A 19,694-nucleotide genomic window follows, 5' to 3' on the forward strand; every position below is an offset into this window, starting at 1 on the left:
TCTCTCTCTCTCTCTCTCTCTCTCTCTCTCTCTCTCTCTCTCTCGACCAATTTCTAGTAGATGGTTTTATTGAGAAACAGTACAGTGCGTGTGTTTGTTTAATGAGACCTCTCATGGTGGCTGAGGTGGAAAGTAACTAAGTACATTTACTCAAGTACTGTACTTTTTAAGGTACTTTTACTTTCTCAGAGACAAATGTTGTACTTTTACTCCACTGCAATTATTTGACAACTTTAGTTACTAGTTACTTTGTAGATTTTGATTATTATTACAAAACATACATAATGCATTATTTGAAAATAGCCGATCTACAAGCTCACAACGTGTCACAAAGCGACGCGTTGTGAGCTTGTACATCTGCTGTTTTCAAAGCATTTTTATACATTTGGACTTCTGAAATGGGACATTCTGCAAAATTAGGACTTTTACTTTCATTACTGAAGTATACTTTAATGCGAATACTCTTGTACTTTTACTCAAGTAAATTTAAGTACAACATGTGAGTACTTCTTCCACCACTGTTTTCTTTCCTGAGGCATGCCTCTGATTGAGTGCTTTACAGTGAGGTGAACCCCTTTGACACGCCCCCTTTTGTTGCAGGGATCAACATATTAGGCTGTAATGGTGTTCGATGCTTACCCATCGCTCAGCTGCCAGCCAGCGTTTGTATGGAGAAATCTGTTCCTGCAGGACAGTTTGTCCATTTGTGCGCCGTTTTAATCGCTCAAAAGTAATTGATGATCCTCAAGAAAGTCACAAAGACAGCAGGATTTATTTTCCTAAAACACATATCCATCGTGTGTGGCTCAGTATGCATCAGTTATCATCTAAAATTGCTGCATTTTCTGTGCAACAGTCTTTCAACCTGGCGTCACTATTTTGGTCAGGTCATTATTAGGCAAAATGATGAAAACATTTTTAAGTGAAAATAACAGATCTGCAAGCTCACGTGTCACGTCGCAACGCATTGGGAGCTTGTAGATCTATTGTTGAAAGTATGAAATCGGCCTTAAAATGCACCACAAAGTGATATTCCACATTGAGTTTGATTCTCATGGCTGTAATCATGTTGTCACATTTTTCAAATAGTTATTATGTAACATTATGGAATGGAACTTGCATAAGGGCAGAGGATTTAGTGTGGCAGGCAGGCAGGAAAGGGAGAAGGAGAGGGGAGCGGTGCTTACTGCCAGTGTTTGGAGAAAGTACTCCGGGGTTTCCCAGGGGATTTAGTCATTACTGGTGCTGAGTGCCTTAACAGACCCTTCAGATGGCTTCAAAAGAAAGCACTGGAGAAAAAAGAAATCAAAGAATTGGACCACTGCTCCTCTCGCTCTGTATTTTACTGCTGTCTGGTTCTGACAAATCAAACTGTCATTGAGATTTGAGAATCGCTTGTGGCCATCTGTTGGTGCCACTGGATATCTGTACTGTACTGTATGAGGGTATTATCTGCAGAGTCGGCTCTGTGTTAGATGACATTTACTCCCAGAGAGAAACCAAGTACATTTACTCAAGTACTGCACTTAAGTAAAATTCTGAGGTACTTTTACTTTATTTGAATATGTCTATTGTTCAATACTTTATACTTCTACTCCACTACATCTCAGAAGTAAATATTGTACTTTTTACTTCACTACAGTTATTTGAAAACCTTGGTTACAAGTTACTTAGATTTATTTTATTATTACGAACCATAAATTAACCCACCATTTTATACTTATTTTATACGAAAATAGCTGATCATTGGTAGGCAGGTTTGGTCATTTCAAACAAGATTTAAATGTTTTGAATTATTATACTGTAGCATGCTAACTTTCCAGGAATGGAAAGCCTGCGGTTTCTATTAGCTTGGATTCCCCATCGATGATGTCACTGGTAGGCAGGTTTCTGAACTGTCCACAGCCCTCCTCTGACACATGGACCAAGTAGACAAAAATGGTACCATATCATAATTAGCATTAGTGACCAATTATACGAAGATAGGTTGAAAGTGGGTGAAGTGGTCCTTTTAAGTAAAAAAAATGTAGTACTTCTTCCTCCGCTGATTCATCCTCAGTGAGTCCACATAGTCCACAAATTTCAATTACGAAGCCTCGATAAGTGCAACTCTTCCCTACCCCTTTTTAACAACACTTTTTAGACCAATATTACATTTTTATCGAAATCACCAGGTGTTCTCTGGCTCTGCCTATAGTAGCTTTTGTTTAGTTTTTTCACTTCTGAGATCAGCCAACTATAAATAATAAAGTTAATCTGTGGAGGAGACGGAACCAGGCAACATGATTCATACGTTGGAGCCTTTCAGATTTTTTGACTCCGGTGAGAAATGTGACCCTCTTGTCAGAGCTATTTGGTGCTCGCTGGCTGCAGGAAGCTGTCCAGGTTTCCAGGGAGAGGTTTGTCCCTCTGTTCTGCCAGACTGACACCCCTCATAATGAATGTGTGTGTGTGTGTGTGTGTGTGTGTGTGTGTGTGTGTGTGTGTGTGTGTGTGCGTGTGCGTGTGTGCACGTGCGTGAGTGCGTGCGTCCTGATCAGTCCGGTCTTTCATTTTTCATTGGGCCTCAGAAAAACCCAATGACCTGCATAAATTCCCATGATCACAGCATTTTCAAATCGACGACAAAAAACAGCAACGTTTACAACAAAGGGGATCCTAAATGCTTCAGTAGCATCTTCAGAATGCAGGAAGATAAACAGACAGAAGAGAGAAGTGCACTGTTTATATATTCTATACAATTACAGCTAATGGGAAATAAATGTGGAGTGCTCTCTCAGTCCTCCAGAGCGATCCAGATGCCCCAGTTTAGCCGTGTGGAAAAAACCTTATAGTCTGGATGGTTTCTGGGACCCTTTGACTCTGGTGTGAAGAGATGTCTGGGAGAGGTGGATGCAGATGGAGAGAACAGAGACAAGTGGGTAGAGGAAATGATTGAGTTTAGACGTTCAAGGGCAACAGGAGGGAAGCAGAGAAGCATGTGGAGAAGACGGTATAAGATGGAGCTCGGAGAGATGAGCATTCAGACCATTCAGTGTTGCACATGATGGTTTTGGCAGCAGAGGAATCAGACATACACATGAGACACACGAGAAGATAATTGAGTGCCTCGTCCTGGCAGTCACATTTGTGTTGGTCTTCTGACTCGTGTGCAATAAGTTCAAATGTTTTATTTATAGCTCAGATAATGATGTGCTTCAATGCCATGAGTGCTGCGCTATGAGCTTTACTTGTAGATCTGCTATATTTGAAACATTTTGAAAATGTGTGCAAATCTTTAAATCTTTTTTTTTTAAAGGCAAACATTTTAACACAAATCTTTGCTTCTGGGGGTCCCTGGCACAACATATTTTCAGGTGGGGGTCCACGGCCTTGACATGAAAAAGTTTGAGAACCCCTGATTTAGCAGACGCTCTTATACAGAAGGATTTACAAAGTTGAGTTGAGGGGTGCTAGGGGGTGAGGTGGAGTCTGAGGAGGTGAGTGAAGTTTTGTCAGGGTAGTAATCGTCTGTGCATCCAGAGCACTTTCCTCCCCTGTCATCATCACTACACCTACTGTACAGTATGTCTTCACTCTTCACATTGCCTGTAATTAGTATCCTGGGCAATTCCTTTGAATATTAATCTAAGTTTAGCATTGACAGATACATTTGAAAAATGACTCTATTCAGGTGATGTAAAATGTAATGGGCATTGTCACTGGGCAACCCGTGCCCTATATACACACATACATAATCTGACTGATTTCTATAACATGCAAGGGCTGCAATAGTTTTAAACTTGTGTATTGAAAATGAAATATTCACTGATCGTTTGCTTGTTGTCTCTCCTACACTACTGGTGGCAATCCCCTTGATTGGGAAGGTGCCAAGTGCTGTGGAGGAGGGGTGTTTCATATGCTTTATGAGTATTTATTTAAATTGTCATTGAGATTTCACCCCAAGTTATACTGGTTTAATTGTAATGCATCTTTAAGAATGTTTCGGTTACTTTTTATGCTGTGGGGAGTATTTATGGAAATATTTGGAAGAATTGTTGCTAATTGGTTCTGTGTCCTGTGATAGGATCCACTCCCTATTTATTGGAGGCTGCAGAGACAGACAGGCAGGGGTAGTGTTGGCAGGAACACAAGTAACAATCCTGAGGGAGAGCTAAAGGGCCTTGTGTGATCAAGGTTATAGCCTGAAGAGAGTTCTTATCTAGTTGGATCTTGTTTATTAGTGTTTGCCTTAAGTGCTTATTTATTTTTCTCATTGCTCTATTTTTGACTTTTAGGCCAATACTATTGTTGCTATCTGTAAATAATTTTGCTCTGGAGTTCAATGGAGGAGTTGGGTGAAATAGAAAACCCAAATTGCATCTCTGACTGTCTTTGGAGCCTTGGCTGTTCGAGCCTTTTCACAAGCATATTTGAGACTTTATTTTGAGACTTTTATTCTAGAAGTGCTTTGGGAAATTGGTGGGAGAGGGGCAAGTAAAACACTGAAGAGAGCAGGCTAGATTTCAGTTATTATTTTAGTTCTGTGTTTAATGTATATAGTAGATGTAACTTATTCTTTATTATCAGACATGATGAACTGGCCAAACTGTCGATGTACACATCGACAGTTTGGTGGATCCACACAGTAAAGTGAGGGCTAATTGGTTGGATCTGTTTCCGAATGTCCTGTCCTCAAGCAATCCTCTGGGTCCAATGGGGGTGGAATTGCACCCTGAAGAAGTTTGTTAACCGCTAAAAATCTCAGAATATGCAACCTAAAATGGCACTGGCTGTGAGAGGCTATGTTTCTGTTTCCAGTTACTTTTTTTATTTTCATTCTTATATGCATTTTTTTTTGTGCCTTATTTTAAAATGTATGTCATTGTGGTGGTGAAGAAGAACAATTTATCTGGACTAGGGCTGGTGATGGAGGGGAAAGGAACTGGTTTGGATAACGTGTTCCTTCCACGCGCTACCTCCAACCGGGGAAACTACCCCCTGTCAGGTGATAAGAAGCGGTCTGCTAACTCCTCATGCGTTGAAGGAAGCATGAGCTGAGTTCGGGGCTCTCCCCAGGCTGGCAGAGGGAGAGTAGCGCCCATGATTACAAGCTTAGGCATTGGCACTGGGTGAAAGATGGGGATTTAAAAAATCGTGGGATAAAAAAATATATATATATGTTACATACTGTACAGTCAATGGTATCTAGATTATTCATACTTCTGAACACAAACACAAGCTCTTCTAATACTCCATGAGGTGGTCTTGGATGATCCGTCTGGCTGATCTGATCACAATGCCATGCTCAGTGTGACTCCTGAACATCCTCACCTCTTAGCTAATGCAGCCTGTCCGTGATGATCGGATCCCCTAAAGGTCACATTGAAACAAGTGTTTGCCTTAGTCTTTGGCAGTCACCCTGGTCAGAAATAGTGTTAGTGTTGGATGGAAGTGGTGTCTGTTGAGGCAGTCTGGGCTTGCTTAGCCCATTAAGACCGGGAAAAGCATCTGTTTAACCATTATTTTATACTTGGCTATTCGAAAATAGCAGATATACAAGCTCATAGCGCGGCACCGAGTGCCGCACTATGAGCTTGTAGATCTGCGCTATTTTTTGAAAAATCGTGATTTTTTTTGCAAATCTTTGAATATATATGTATTTTTAAAGCGAACATTTTTAACTCAAATCTTTGCTTCTGGGGGGTCCCTGGAACAAAAATATTTTGAGATGGGGGTCCACGGTCAAATACATATCATTTTGGGGGTCCTTGACATGAAAACGTTTGAGAACCACTGATGTTATAGCAACATAAGTGTTTCAGAAAACTGTTAGGATTTAGAAGACATTTGTAGAATCCCCAGAAGCAAAGATTTGAGTTAAAAATGTTTAAAAATATATATCAGATTTGCACACATTTTCACGATTGTTTTCGAAAATAGCAGATCTACAAGCTCATAGCGCGGCACTCACGCTATGAGCTTGTATATCTGCTATTTTTGAATAGCCAAAGAAATCTAAAATGACAGAGATGCCTTCCCGGAGTGAACGGGTTAGTGTCTCTAGCTTCTTTAGCTCATGTGGGAGTTAGTGGACGGCCATGAACAGACTCCACTGTGCTGCCTGTCTGCACAAGAATTCTGACCACATTGTCAAAGTAAAATGTGGGGGGAAAAGAGCGAGAGAGAGAACTTTTGTTTTAATGTTTTTGTGGTTGGATGCCTTCCACGGGCCAGTGGTATTGGCAGGGTGCTTATCCTCTCTAGGACATGGCTCAACTGGATCCAGTTCTGGTCATTTTTAGATCCTGTGCTATTTTAGCTTTATATAATCAAGAGAGGTCAGGCTCCATTGCCATACAACACAACACAACAGTATACTTCTGGACACTCTGGTCTTGTCAGATGCTCTAGTCTACAATATCTTCGCCAAGCTGGAAGGCCGGGAGGCAGAGATGATGTTTTTGCCCCTGTTTGTGTGTTTGTGTGTCTGTCTGTCTGTCTGTGCGCAGCTCATCTTGGAAACCGCTGGTCGGCCTCATGGTGACGCTATACCAGGCTGCTTTCAAGTGTTTCATATAACTCTCGAACCATTGATTGTACAATCAAATATTGTTTTTGGATCATGGCACAACTCCCCATAGCATAGGCGAACTAGATTTCCGCTGGTCTTTTCTACTACTCTTAAAGATTTTGGCCAATACAAATCACTACACATTACCTCTGGAGTGTATCAGAGTTTGCCTTCTAATTTTACTGCCTATAATTGGCTTCCACAGTTTGTGGGAAGGATTTCTTTCTTTTTTTTTAAAGAGAGAAAAATAAATCATGAACGCTTGTGACTATGTTGGAGTTTTTCTTGGTGTCTCCATTGTGTTTTCACTGAAGTACCTGCATAGTTGTTTGTAATGCAATACAATACCTAATAATGATTCTGCCCGCATCGCTGCTTGATGTTTCACCTCAGATATAGAATGCTTAGTCTACTAGTCATGCAAGTCCGGGTGGCTTCATACAAGAAAATCAGCTGTGCTTTACATCTAAAGCACAATATGCTCCGTTGTTCTTGCTAAGATGAATGGCGTGGCATTGTGGGAATGATGTGGGCGTGGGCATGCAAGAACTTTATGTCAATTTAAACATGGACACACAGAGAATAAAAGTGCATTTCTGACTGTGGAATACTGCCCTTGTATAGTCCACGTCTTTTGTGTGGTGCAGCCGAAGGGCTTTGATGGTGGAGCTGAGGGTTGTGTTTCTGGGAAGAGAACGGCACAAACGTCCAAGGAGTTTTCTTTTGCATGTGTGTGTGTCTGTGACCTGACATCCTACACCAACGAGCGTCCCTCTGGGAGACACTTGGATCCCGGGAAACTGGGGAGAGAGACACCTGTTTTGGGAGCCAGAGGAGAGAGAGAGGACAGGTTGTTGTTGGTATTAGTTCAGCATTGAGAGTGGACTGGGGTAGCTGCCAGTCGCGCTGCTGAGTAACTGTGTTTGTGTGTGTGTGTGTGTGTGTGTGTGTGTGTGTGTGTGTGTGTGTGTGTGTGTGTGTGTGTAGGGAGCTGTAGTGGGTATAGCGGGACGGAGGCTTACAGAGAGAGGCGAGGTAGAAGAGAGGTTGACGAAGAATGTTTGGATTTCAGCAGCATAGTATTAGTATATGAAAAGAGAGGGGGGTGTGGGATGGTGGACTGAGAGTAGAGAAAAGAGCATGAGAAGAGGGGGAGATAAAGAACTGTGCAGGCTGACAGATTAAGGAGCTGTGGGAGGCAACGGGGCAGGTGTGCAGAGTGTTTCCAGAGCTGTATGCACGGCACGCAGCGAGGAAGAGGAGTGCTTGGAGAGGAATCGGCTGACCGGAACAAGAGTGGGATACCTTTACAGTAACAAGGGAAGTGGAACAACAACAACAATCCAGAACATCCAACTTTTTTAGCCAGTCAAAGTGGAGCCAAAGGGGAGTGTTGCAGTAGTACAGTAAGTTTATTTTCCAACGTCAGAATCAAGGCAGTGCAGGTGTGAGGTGTTAGGTTACCACAGAGGTGAGGTGTGTACAGTACGAGGCATTTTACGGTATACGAGATAAAGTGAGATGGAGGCGATGTCTGCGAGGCGCCGGCAGCGTTGCCACTCCCTCTCTGACGACTCAGAGGAGGCCAATGGGAACCAGCTGCAGGTGGAACCTGGCCCAGAACCAGAACCAGAACCAGAACCAGAAGACCTGGACTGGGATAGCTATAGCGCCGCACTGGAGCACAGACTAGCAGCTGTGGGTAACGCTCTCTCTCGTGTGTGTGTGTGTGTGTGTGTGTGTGTGTGTGTGTGTGTGTGTGTGTGTGTGTGTGTGTGTGTGTGTGTGTGCGTGTGCGTGTACGTGCACATATGAGTGTGTGCCTAATGCAGAAGTCATGAACGAACATGTCCTACCTGCCTACTGGTTTACACCTGTTCTAGGGTTAAGGGTGAAAGGTGACACCGTCATACAGTGCAAATAACTTAGGCCCAGTGCACCAAAGAAAGGACAGTATTGGCTGAGATCAATTTTAAAAAGCAAAGTCTCGGTTAAGAGCGCAAGCCAAGCACTTTTATGGAAATAAATGCAGATGGAAATGCAGTCCACTGATGATATGATGAATTTGCCCACATATTTGGGTATGTTATTAGCTGACTGCAGATGCCTTACCCATGATGACCGGTTCATAAGAAAACAGCGGTAATCGCAACAGACTCTCACAATCAGCCCTTTTTGACAAAATGATGTACTGCTCGGTAGAACCTGCTTATCGGGTCCGGTCCATACGTCACCCAGCTGTATATTATATTAACGAGGAGGCAGGCTAATGAGTCAACGTTTCGTATTTGACTCGGGGGAGGATAGGTTGCAGCTTGTAGCATAGCCTATGGTAAGACTTCATATACATAATTATGAGCCTGCTACTGTATCTCTGCCTTTGCTTTTTATCCTCTATACAGAAATGTTTCTTAAATGTCTCCTTGAGATCCTTACTATCTAAACTGTTTCCCTTTTCATATCTCCAATTTATCTACTCCCTTTTTCACCTTGGCTTTCTGCCTTAACCTCTGATATTTATCATGTCAGTCCCTCTCAAGCTTCCAACCTCCTTTTTAACCCATGCAATCCGGACACTGTGTGTCATTTTAGATTTGAACTATAACCCTTATTTTATACTTTGGGCTATTCAAAAATAGCAGATATACAAGCTCATAGCGCGGCACCGAGTGCCGCAATATGAGCTTGTAGATCTGCTATTTTTGAAAAATCTTCAACATTTGTGCAAATCTTTGAATACATATATTTTTTTTAACTCAAATCTTTGCTTCTGGAGGTCCCTGGAACAAAATATTTTACAAATGTTCGCTTAAAAAAATATACAGTATATTCAAAGATTTGCAAACAATTTCACGATAAAAAAAAGATCTACAAGCTCATAGCACGGCAATCGGTGCCGCGCTATGAGCTTGTAGACCTGCTATTTTTGAATAGCCAAAGAAATCTTAAAATGACACAGATGAGTTCCCGGATTGAATGGGGGTCAAACACACTTTTGCCCGCGTAACATGCAGAAAGAATCATATTTCTGACATACAGTACAGTGTATTCCTTTATCTGAAACCAAACCACCTCATCATGTCCTCCTCCTCACCCCCCCCCCCCCCCCCCACCTCCTCCGCCAGGAGCAGGAGAGCGCCCAGGCGTCGGAGCAACGCTGTGCCCAGCTGGAGAAGGCCCGGCGCGGGCTGGAGCTGGAGGTGTCGGGCCTGTCCGAGCGGCTGGACGAGGAGGAGGCGTGCTCGGCCGAGCTGGCGCTCCACCGGGAGAGGCTGGAGGCCGAGTGCGGCAGCCTGAGGCGGGACCTGGACGAGCTGGAGAACGCCCTGACCGCCACGGAGAGGGACAAACAGGTAATATTTTAAAAAAAATGCACAGTTGGTTCTTCCTCGTCCAGCACTTTTCTATTTTCTCTCTCTCGCTCCTTCACACATCCCTCGCTCTATACTTCTCCTCGGTGTCGTGCTCCGTTAACCCGTTCAACCCGGGAATGCGTCTGTGTCACTTTTAGATGTCTTTTGGCTATTCAAAAATAGCAGATCTACAAGCTCATAGCGCGGCACTTATTGAAAAGAAAATCGTGAAAATGTGTGCAAATCTTTGAATATAATGTATTCATTTTTAACTCAAATCTTTGCTTCTGGGGGTCCCTGGAACAAATTGTTTTGAGATGGGGGGGGGGGTATGCGGACAAATACATAGCATTTTGGGTGGACCTTGACATGAAAAAGTTTGAGAACCACTGATATTATAGCAACATACGTTTAAAAGAAAAAGAACTGTTAGGATTTAGAAGACATTTGTAGAATCCCCAGAAGCAAAGATTAAAAAACATATATATTCAAAGATTTGCACAAATTTTCACTGTTGAATAGCCCAAAGTATAAAATAATGGTTATAGCTAAAAATCTAAAATGACACAGCATATGCGTTTCCGGATTGAATGGGTTAATAGCAGATATTTTTCGTTGTTGATATCTTTGGGGCTTTTCTGCCTTTTATTCAGATAGTACAGTAGAGTGTGACAGGAAACAGGGAAAGAGAGACAGGGAGTGACACGCAGCAAAGGCCGTCGGGCTCAGGAATCAAACCTGCAACCCGCTGTCAGGCTGCAGTAGAGCCTACAGTGTATATGTGTTATGCTCCTTAACCGTTGGGCCATCGGCAGCCCCATAAATAGCAGATCTACAAGCTCACTGTGAGCTTGTAGATCTGCTATTCACGGCACGTGAACACCAGCGTGTAACACTCAGTATAAAGCAGGCTTAATGCAGTCATTCTGAAACGTATTCATGTGAATGACCAAATTTTGTCCGCGAACCCCCATCTGAAATACTTTTGTGATGGGGACCCCACGTACAAGATTTCTGTTGTTAAAATGTTTCAGAAATATTCCAAATTCTTCATATTTTCTTTCAAGATCGGCTAATTTCAAATAGCCGACGTATATAGGGTTAAAGTGGCTGAACTGATTTTGATGCAGCTGCAGTATATTAACTAATTTGCTGGGGGCCTCCCTGGACCCTCCTCAAGGACCCCTGAGGGTTCGCAAACCCCACTTTTAACTACTGTACTGTCATAGCATCCTCAGGACAACAAGATGTATCAGACATATAACTGAGACAGTCTGTACAGAATGAGGGTTAAAGGAGTAGTTCACCCAAAGAATTACATGTTCTTATTCTCTAGAGAGTTGTCTTTCTTTAATTTAACTGCCAAAGACGTTTATAAACGTGTTTGGGCCTTCAGCTATTGCCTGCCAAAGACGTTAAAAAACGTCATGAAAAAAAAAAAAAAATCTAAAAAGATTCTCTAATTATTTAGTATTGACACTCTTTCGATATTCCAAACGAATAAGGAGATAACAATTTCCAAAGATTTGCTGCTCCATCCACTTCAATGTTAAAATTCAAACGGACAAACAATTCACATTGTTTTTTGGTTTGAAACTACTGGTTTTGAGCTATTTTCAAACATCAAACAACACATGACAACAAGGTCATAATGACCTCGTTGACATTTGTGAAACCACACCTGAATCTCATCTGTGATTAGAAATTATCTGGGATCAATCATACTGGAGAAAAATATTCTGTGGCTATGCGAAAAGGTACCAAAATCGTTCAAAACCCTGGCAGAGGCTACAGACTTTTCTGAAAAACTCTGGCAGTCAATGTGTTAAAGGGATAGTTCACCCCCAAAATGACTTTTTTTCCCTATCAAATTACACACCCCATGAAGCCTTGATTTTTTTTTTTTTTGCTTTTTTTTGCTTTTTTTTTGCTTTTTTTTTGCTTTTTTGTCGCATTCCTATAATTACATGACCAGCGGTTCCTGTAGGAGACACAAAGGAGACTCTTTGTGTCTCCTACCGGAACAGCTGCCAGTCATCAAATTATTGGCTTAGGAATGCGATAAAAACTAAAAAAATCAAAGTCTCCACAGAGTGACTAATCGATAGAAAAAAAGTCATTTGGGGGGTGAATTCTCTCTGGAGAATAAGAACATAATCTTTTAGTATTTTTGATTTTTTTGTTGTATTTATTTGATGGATAGCATTTGACAGAGGGGGAGCATAAGGTAGCTTGTGCCATTATTTTGTCTCTCTTCTCTGACCTACTTACCACGTGCAGGACACCACCGTGCAGAGCGTAGCGTCTCCCCATTGATTCTATATACCTCGTGCTCGTCCCCAAAGGGACGCCAGGCCATTGTACGGCCCATTACGAAGGCTCCTGTCTCCTGTCTGTGGAGAGACTACGAGAGAGTAACAAGCAGAGAGGCTGCTTTGACATCTACTGTTACCATCTCTCAGCAGTATTTTCTATCTATCTAATTGAGGTGTATTATAGGATTAAGATGCTATCTTTGTTCAAGAATGCTTAAAAGAATGTACTGCATTTTCACCGCAAGACCTGTGCCAGTGGAAAAAAAAGAGTCCTGTGTGTGGTATTCGTTGTTTGCAGGAAGGCAGCGGTTTCAATCACAACATATTTCTGTATCTTTCCTTTTACATGTTGTCTTAACCACCATTCGCAATTTGATCCTGGCGTACGCATCCGAAGGAAGCGCGTTCTTAAATTCCCCAGTGATGTGAAACCTTCGGTTTGGTAAAAGATGTTTTAAAGGAAAGATTGTGAGGGAAAAATCAACAAGACCAGACCTGCCCCCATGTGACACATGGCTCCGAGGCATGAAACTGACATGACTTTATGTTAAATGTCTAGGGGTATTTGTTACTGTAATCCAAGTTACTTTGAATGGACATGATTTATTTATAGTTTTCCTACAGGGGCAAATTGTTTGAACAGAGCACAATGAGCCATTTGTTCTGAAGGATGTATCATGGCTATTATGTGAATAATTCATCTTTTCTTTTTCTTTTTTTCTTTCTTTTTTTGAATAAGTAGAAATACTCTTCCCATGATGTTTCGCTGACCTCTCCCGCTTTCTGCTCTCTCTCTCTCTCTCTCTCTCTCTCTCTCTCTCTCTCTCTCTCTCTCTCTCTCATCCACCCCCACTGGCTCATGCACATGTGTGGTGGAAAAAGTACTGACATTTTTTACTTAAGTAAAAGTATCAATACTGCAATGTAGGAATACTACTACATTTACTTGAGTAAAAGTACAAAAGTATTGGTATCAAAATGTACTTAAGTAAAGGTACGCATTGTGCAGAATGTCCCATTTCACAAGTTTTCAAATGTGTGAAATGTATAAAAATCTTTTGAAAATAGCAGATCTACAAGCTCACAATGCGTCGCATGTGAGCTTGCAGATCGGCTATTTTCAAATGGCTGAAATGTATATAGGGCTGAAGTGGTTAGTGTATGTTTTGTAATAAAAATCCACAAAGTAACTATAGTACCTAAAGTTTTCAAATAATTGTAGTGGAGTAAAAGTACAATATTTGCCTCTGAGATGCAGTGGAGTAGAAGTAAAAGTACCGAAAGTTGGAAATACTCCAGTAAAGTAGAAAATACCTCAAAATTGTACTTAAGTACAGTACTTGAGTACTTTACATCACTGGCTCACATGTGTGGTGGAAACCTCTTGACAGCCTCCAAAACATCCACACTTGTCTCATTAGGTCCCGGTTGTTTCAAATGAAGAGCAGGAATGCCACATGCATGAGGAAGACTTTGATGTTGACTAGAAGAAGAAAAATGTTTGGGTAGTGACATGTGTTTAGTCATAAAATATATCATTGTTTTTTACGGTGTGGCCGACGAAGCCGTACAGATCGGAATCACTGTTTCACAATCGTGTCGTTATTGTTTCCGCACAGGGAAAACACTTGATTTATACTTGAGTGCGCGACACGATGCACAATCAAGGATAAATCCCACATTAGCACTCTCTCAGAATGGACTGAATAAGACCTAATTCTTTGGATGATATCTATGTGGAAAAAACAGACAAATTGTGATAAAAGCAAGACTTTCTCTTTTTTTCTTGAAGTTTCACTAACTAGCTTGTTTATTTTTTGCTATATTTTAATCTGATATTCATTTTAATGTTTTTTTCTTTGTGATTTCGAAAGTGCAACAAAAAAAGAATCTGTTTTTATTAACATATTCGAAATAAACGTGACCAAATGTTAACATGAACTAATTTGACTTTTCATTATCAATATTATTAGAGGATATGAATTCATATACACTTTATAACATGTTCAAGCGTGCTGTCTCAATGTATTTATAATCCCTATTCCCTAGTGATTCATATTCTGCTCTGGGTTTGTCTGTGCATGACCTCCCCATCTCTCTCTGTTTCTGTCTCCCCCCTCTTTCTCTCTCTCTCTCTCACTCACTCACACACACACACACACACACGCACACGCACACGCACGCACACGCACACACACACACACACACACACACACACACACACACACACACACACACACACACACACACACACACACACGCACACGCACACACACACACACAGTCCTCTGACACAGAGGTGAGGAGGCTATCAGAGGAGCTGTCCCAGAGAGATGAGCTGGTGCAGAAGCTCCAGAAGGAGAAAGAACATCTGGTAGAGCTCAGCCAGGTAAGAGACACACAAACACACCATAACACAACCGCCACAGGGGTCCTTGAAGGCCAAAGGTCAAGGGTCATTGATCGGGGATGGGGAAAACCAAACCAGTTGGACATTGTGGGAGCATTCCAACATGATTGTCCTCTTCAGGGTTATGGTACTGAGTGGGTTTTAACCCATTAAGACCTGAGGCCCATTATACTAATGCCTTCTAAAGGGCCCTTTCTGTGTGGAGTTTGCATGTTCTCCCCCCCGGTGTCCCCTAGGGCAGTGGTTTCTCAAACTTTTTCATGTCAAGGACCCCCAAATTGACACTTAATTAGCCTGTTGCCGCCCATTTGAAAAGCTAGCAGTGATTTTCAACCATTTTAATTTTAAGGACCCCCAGTTTGACATGCATTAGGCTACGGACCCCCATTTAATGTCATTTCATCCCCAATTTATATTGTAAAATCAATGTTAATTTAACTCTGAGAGTGTACAAATGGAATCAAATGGACCCGTTAGGGTCCATTTGGTTCTATTTGTACACTCTCGTTACAGACCCATAAGGGTCAATTTAGCTGGGGACCCCCTGGAACTCCTTCAAGGACCCCTGGGGGTCCCCGGACCCCACTTTGAGAACCAATGCCCTAGGCTCGGTACCCTCACAAAAAACATGCAGTAATCCTGGTCTCTATGCTGCCTCCCCCTGGTCACCCGGGGCGCCTGATGGAGGGGAAAGGAGCTGGTTGGAATAACGTGTTCCTTCCATGCGCTATACGTCCTACCGGGGAAACCCCCCCCCCCCCCCCCCGTCAGGTGATAAGAAGCGGCCTGCTCACTCCTCATGCATTGAAGGAAGCATGAGCTCAGTTCGGGGCTAGCTCCCCACCCAGGCTGGCAGAGGGAGAGTAGCGCCCAGGATTACAAGCTTAGGCAATAGGGCTGGCAAAGTTCGCTTGGGTGGGGGAGTGATTTGGGGGGCGTGGCCAAGATTCACCATGTTGGTTGGGTCACTACCAGTCTACAGACCCATCCAACAGGGTACACTACTATATAGCTTGTACACACAGCGGCACATACAAAGAATGACATCAACAATGTTAAAAGCCAACTGCAAAAACACACTTTCAAATGTATAAAATGTATAATAATTTGAAAATAGCAGATCTACAAGCTCACAATGCTTGTAGATCGGCTATTTTCAAATGGCCGAAATGTATGGGCTGAAGTGGTTACTGTATGTTTTGTAATAATAATCTAAATCTACAAAGTAACCACTGTAAGTCAACGTCACATGAAGGTGTCTTTTATTTGAAAACAAGGTACATTTACAGGATACTATGTGTATAAAAAAGGAACCTCATCAGGCTCAAAGAGGAGTAAAATGGTCTCTGCCCATCCATATTATAATGTGATCATTAACAGGTCAGGCAACTGGTGACTTGAGCCATCATCATCATCAGGATTCGGTTATATTTGCATTGAATGAAAGCACTGCATAATAATATAATGGCCTATGCATTTTAGCCATGTGAAAGAATGCGGTTCTATTTGCATATAATCATTTTATGTAGAAAGACTATGTATTTTATTTGAAAACATGTACAGGTTACTATGTACATAAAAAGGGAACAGATAATGTATCTACAGAGCATAACCTCATGTCTGCTTTTACTATGCAGAAGGGTACTATTAAAAATAGTTTCAGACGCTCAGACAACTTTGTCAAGGATTGTCATGTCCTGCCCACTCCTGGTTTATGCTAGCCTGATTATCAGCATGTTTGGAACCAGGCTAGGTGTATGCATCAGAGTGATGGGTACCCTACCATTTAATATATGGTACTTGTTGCGTATAGTGCCTATAACTCTCTCTACATGGATCCTGAGGTGTGACTTAGGCCCTCATTGGAAACATGAACGGACCTGTTAGACAAAGTATTTTAAATGTAACTGTGCTGTTTTACATTTTTTGCCTAATAAAATATTCAATCAATCAATGACAACCAAGCCATGCATCGTCTCTTTGTTACGTCGGGAGACCTGGCTGGCTTCCATTTGGGAATGCGGTGAAAAGTTAGTCCGTTGTCCATTTTAGCCCCTTTATTCTCAACTCGTCGATGGTGAGAAGCCGTGGAACAGTTTTCATACAACAATTCATTCCCATTTTGGCGAAACACTGCTGAAAGAGCACCAACTAGCAGGCTACTATTAGCGAACCTCAGAGTGAAGGGAGATGTTGACCCCACCGACCGGGGGCGGGGCTAGCCGCAGCCGTGGAGTGACACCAGCCTTGCCAGCCCTATTGGCACTGGGTGAAAAATGGGTTACAAAGTCGTGGGATAGAAATATAGGAAAAAAATAAATAAATGACTAATGCCTTCTAAATCAGTAGTTCTCACACTTTCAAGATTTTCGAAAATGTCCAAAAAAATTGCTGATGTGCAAGGAAATGTACACGAAGTGACGCGCTGTGAGCTTGTATATCTGCTATTTTTGAATAGCCACGGATGCCACGGATGCTTTCCCCGGTTTGAATGGGTTAAAGCAGTGTGAAGGTTTTTTTTTGCTCTATGGGTGTGTGTTGTCGTAACTCAAAAGATTTGTCACATTTTGTTAACGTACGACGTGGTGTGATGTCTTTCTCTCTCGCCGCTGGAGCGAAACGTGGGGAAAGTGGAACCATATGAGACCCAGCCAAAACTGGCACTTATGATAAATGTCCTCCCTATCTGCACGCACGCACGCACCCACACACACACGCACGGACACGTACACACTCACACCCATGGCCCCGCTGTGCTTTTCCAAAGTATTACACACGCTTCAAACAGTAAATCCCGGGCCCCTACAACCTCATCACATTCTATGGCGACTACTATAAGAGCCCCCCCCCCCCCCCCCGTGCCATAATGTTTGCCAGATGCCTTGACCAACACAGTAGCTGCCTTGGTTCTCGATGTAACTTGTGACGGCAATTTAGAATCAGTCCCATTATCATCCTACTGTTTATCCCATTATGACCGCGGGAACGCAGCCGTGTCATTGTAAGACGTCTTTGGGCAATTCAAAAAATAGCAGATCTACAAGCTCGTAGCGCGGCACCGAGTGCCGCGCTACGAGCTTGTAGATCTGCTATTTTGGAAAAATCGTGAAAACTTGTGCAAATCTTTGAATATATATATTTTTTTAAAGCGTCAAATATGCGTGTCAAATATGTTGTTCCAGGGACCTCCAGAAGCAAAGAATTGAGTTACAAATTTACAAAGCTTTAAAAAATATACATATTCAAAGATTTGCACAAACGTTCAAGCTTTTTCAAAAATAGCAGATCTACAAGCTCATGCTCAAGCACTCGGTGCCGCGCTATGAGCTTGTAGATCTGCTATTTTTGAATAGCCCAAAGTATAAAATAATGGTTCTATAGCTCAAATGTAAAATGACACACAGAGATGCGTTCCCGGTCTTAAAGGGTTATTGAACATGTCTCGTGTTATGGATGGAGCCCGGGATACAAAGGGAAGATTGTGGAAGAAACTTCTGAAGGCTTTATAATCATTAGATAAACTTGTACAGCTGTTTCGGTTTGTTTGGCTAAAGAAATCCTTTATTTTTTTCACCAGATGGCCCAAACTCATTTGTACCGCACTGACGGAGAGAGAAAGGGAGGGCTCTGATGAAACAGGGGATGACTCTTTACATACATTTTCCATTCAAGTAAACAAAGTCCCATCTTCTCATTGAATGTGGCTGACAGATGCGTGTGAAGCGAAGGGGTTCGTGGGGTAGTGATTTAGGAACACATGTGCGGACCAGCCTCAGCCATCTTGTTTCATCCCCAACACAACAGCAGGCCATTGAGGACTTGCAGAGCGAGGAGGAGAAGGTGAACCTTCTGACCAAGGAGAGGGCCAAGATGCAGATGCAGACAGAAGAAGTGAGTTCATTGTCGATATTCTGTCATCCATGTGTCCTCGTGCTCTAGTTTTATCCCAGTGTTCAGCAGATGCCACACTCGCTTCACTGGTTTTATACAGTGGTTTAATGCATTGTGACCGTGATGTAAGCATGATGAGGGCTTGCTTTCAGACCCAATTTATGGCTTTGCATGTGTTAATTAAAAAAGAAGTGAAACCACATTTATCTCACGCGTATTTTTCTCTCCTTTGCATTGTCAGCTGGAGTACCAGTTGGAGGCGGAGCGGCGGCAGCGCGCGGAGCTAGAGAAGAGCAGGAGGAGGCTGGAGGGAGACAGCAGGTCCACCTTGGAGAGTCTGGGAGAGATGGAGAAGATGAGGAGCAGCCTGGAGGAGCTCATGAGAAAGTCAGTCAATTATTTAAGTCAAGTGCACACATGGACTGGTGATCGCTTAATATGTTAAGTAAAGTTCCTGTCCACCACCGCAGAGACTGGGGTTTGAATCCTTCGCATTGCCTCTGGCTTGGCCGAGCGTCCATACGAACCAAACGGCAAGCAAGCTTCGCTGGATTTGAGGCTAAATAGGAAGTCATTATCAGCATGCGGTTCCCATTAATGGTCCAGCAGATGTAGCTATTTCAACTAAAAGAACACAAATCAGCCTGTTATAGTGCCACCATGAGGCTGATTTGAACATTTTCAAGTGGCATTTCTTCCTCGGCCTAGTGGGAATGTGCGTGTAAAATGTCCCGGAAATCGCACACTGTGTTCATTATTTGAGGCATTTTGTTCAAAACGGACCAGTCCTGCAAACATGGAAGCCAATCTTAGCCAATCAGGATGGAATATGAAAAATCTGAATGACACATTCTGTTTAATGACTATAGAAATGCTGTGTACCGATTTGCGTGATGTCTGGACAAAATCTGTAGGACAAAATGTGTTTAGCAAAAGTCGGCCTCCTGGTGGCGCTATAACAGGCCGATCTGAAAAATTTGGGGCAGAGGTTCTGCTCTGGCATCCAGGGAGTGTGTGTGCACAGTTTCGCTGCCATCGGCCCAACGGTGCCGGAGATGTCTGTTCAGGTGTCTGTTCACAGACAGACGGACACATGCGCGCACGGACGGACGGACGGACGGACAGGGTGCAAAACATAATCTCTGCCACGCCTTCAGTCTTCACAGCAGATG

The 19,694-nt window shown here is 42.7% G+C and overlaps 1 protein-coding gene across 6 annotated transcripts in view; it reads left to right on the forward strand.

Annotated features, from left to right (window-relative positions):
* LOC308105392 (myosin heavy chain, skeletal muscle) overlaps nucleotides 1-19,694 on the forward strand; it is a 74,234-nt gene that overhangs the window by 9,089 nt on the left and 45,451 nt on the right. For 2 of the 6 annotated variants that reach the window (XM_080456090.1, XM_080456089.1), the window contains exons 2-5: nucleotides 9,679-9,906; nucleotides 14,506-14,610; nucleotides 18,436-18,522; nucleotides 18,764-18,909. In XM_080456090.1, the coding sequence (XP_080312216.1) occupies nucleotides 9,679-9,906; nucleotides 14,506-14,610; nucleotides 18,436-18,522; nucleotides 18,764-18,909 (566 nt within the window). Of the gene's footprint in view, nucleotides 1-7,700; nucleotides 8,252-8,808; nucleotides 8,886-9,678; nucleotides 9,907-14,505; nucleotides 14,611-18,435; nucleotides 18,523-18,763; nucleotides 18,910-19,694 lie in introns of those variants that run through there. The other 4 variants (XM_080456087.1, XM_080456088.1, XM_080456092.1 and 1 more) reach the window with 4 other exon arrangements.

Source organism: Gymnoscopelus braueri (assembly GCF_963280865.1).
Source record: "Gymnoscopelus braueri genome assembly, chromosome: 17".
In the NCBI taxonomy this organism is placed as follows: domain Eukaryota; kingdom Metazoa; phylum Chordata; class Actinopteri; order Myctophiformes; family Myctophidae; genus Gymnoscopelus; species Gymnoscopelus braueri.